This window comes from Montipora foliosa, chromosome 12 (assembly GCF_036669935.1).
Source record: "Montipora foliosa isolate CH-2021 chromosome 12, ASM3666993v2, whole genome shotgun sequence".
Taxonomy (NCBI): domain Eukaryota; kingdom Metazoa; phylum Cnidaria; class Anthozoa; order Scleractinia; family Acroporidae; genus Montipora; species Montipora foliosa.
The window spans coordinates 35,127,917-35,130,047 of record NC_090880.1 but is presented as its reverse complement, the minus strand read 5'-3'; the positions used below and the strand labels follow the sequence as shown (position 1 = coordinate 35,130,047).

Here is a 2,131-nt window from a genome sequence, read left to right as displayed (position 1 = left end):
AAAACGGATATCACTATTTTTTCTTTGTACCGCCAAATGCAAGAACCATAATTGTTTCTAAAACTGGCAAAGTTTTTTTTTTACCAAGGAGAAGGAGGCTGGGTTTGCCCACGTCGTCAGCACGTCATCGTTATTTAATACATGGGATAAAATTCGATGTTTTTTTTAACCTCAGACACAAATAAATGTAAACATATTGATCCTCCCTGATTTACTGATATGATATTGCGGAACTGGTTTTTAATTTTTGCTTGTTTAGGAACTTTTCGACTTCCGCTGTTTTTATACATATCGAAAGGTGTGTCAAGATAACCGGAAGTAGGTAATAACATCAGCAATAGTTCCTTATCACGAAACATGCGGCAATTAAATTCGCTTTCGATTGATGTTTACATCATCTCCCATCACAAAAAGCAGATTTTCGGGAAAATTCTTAGTTTACAATTGCACTTCAAGAGCACTTCACGATCGCAAGGCCGCTGGGGATGGTCTTATCCCCTCCCCAGACAGTCGGATTTCTTGCTTCGTGGAGAGGGCTGCACAGATCGCTATTTTGGTCGCTCATTCAGCGAAAGGACGAACGAGTCTTTGGACTAGATCGTTGGCAGTTGTTGCCCTAAAAGGCTTGATTCTCCCACAAAACACATGATTTACGGCAACAGATAGCACTGTCTCAATAAAATGCCTCGAAAACAACGTGGCGTTGGGTGTTTCGGCTCTCGTTCAAACCACCCCGAAATTCGCTATGGCATTGATCCTTCAAAGGGAATGCAGTTCCTTCAAGACTTCTCTCAACCCATGCCAGAAGAAAGCGAACTCAATTCTAAATTCGCGGAGATTGTGGTAAGTAACTACTACAGAGTTTCCATGTCTATTTTCGGCGACTCACGATTTAAATTCATCCAGTTTGAGAGTTCTTATGGTACAATGCACTGCTCTTTGAATTTGTGTGGAGGCGGTGTCAGTTCGAGAATGAATTTGTTGTTTATGATTTAAACACGTGCCAGAATTTGGAAATTTCTGCGGCTTTTTCGATTTTCTGGAAGAAGAGTTAAATTTTTCGTATCTGTGGAAGTAAAATAAGGAAGATCTGAATAGTTATATAGTGATGTTGCCAAGTGGCCGGTCTCATTTCAAGCTGACTTCATTTAATTTCCTTCAATAGATTTCGCTTTAATGTAGAAGTAAGGCTTACAGTTTCCACGATCGAATTTTTTTCAAGCAATTCACACATCATATGACTCATACTTGATAATTTTAGTTAGCCATCTTGCGTCACTCATGTGTCTGATCGGGGCAATTTCTTCTGTACAAATATCCATTTCGAGATCAAATTTCCCCAACTTAAAGCTTTATTTTCCGAAAAAGCGCTTATGTTTGCAACAAATAATGCTTACACTTCAGTTCTTTTCATTTCACCTCTCTTCTTGATTTTGAAATTGTCTTAGGTCATCGATCGTGGAAATGATTAAATCACCACTGAATTGTCGAGTCCATTTATCAATGGCGAAAATTATACGCTCGTTCTGTCTGTCCATATTCGAAATCCAACATCTCTTTTATTCTTGGAGAGTCTTGATATTTCTTTTTCAGTATTCAAAGTTGTAAAACGAAATAGCGATAAGCCTCAAAATCTTTGTTTGGAGAAATTCTCTTATATATTTGCAGCTGGACTGCTTAATTTTGGAATTGGAGCGTTCCCAATTCATTACAAACTCTTAAAGAAGTTGCAGTTCGTGTGACTATTAACACGTCTTTTTATTGTTCAATTTAAGTGTACACTGTTAGATTATATTGCTATATCTTCAAACATTTTATCGTAAGAAAGGGTAGACGTCCAGAATTATAAATATTTGTTTTTATTTTATTCTTGTAGGAAGAGCTTGACCTTACAGCCGTGCATAAGAAGGCTATGTTTGAGCTGCCTCCAGAGAAAAAATGGCAGCTTTATTTATCCAAAAAGAAGGTACGGTTAGAGTGAGACGGGATACGAAATCGCGAATCAAAGGCTTTTTACTCTGAAACCTGTTGATTCTTTGCCTTCCCAGTATGATATTCAGCATTAGGCCATGTTTACACAGTATTAATCCAGCCTGAGTTAAAAATTAATGCATTTCATGTTTGAATGAGT

General features: G+C 37.7%; 1 protein-coding gene across 1 annotated transcript in view; it reads left to right on the top strand.

Annotated features, from left to right (window-relative positions):
- Positions 1-535: 535 nt before the first annotated feature.
- LOC137980199 (disheveled-associated activator of morphogenesis 1-like) overlaps positions 536-2,131 on the top strand; it is a 30,360-nt gene continuing 28,764 nt past the window's right edge. Inside the window, exons 1-2 of the mRNA XM_068827590.1 lie at positions 536-843; positions 1,877-1,966. Coding sequence (XP_068683691.1) covers positions 682-843; positions 1,877-1,966 — 252 coding nt within the window. The 5' untranslated portion in view covers positions 536-681. The remainder of the gene's footprint in view (positions 844-1,876; positions 1,967-2,131) is intronic.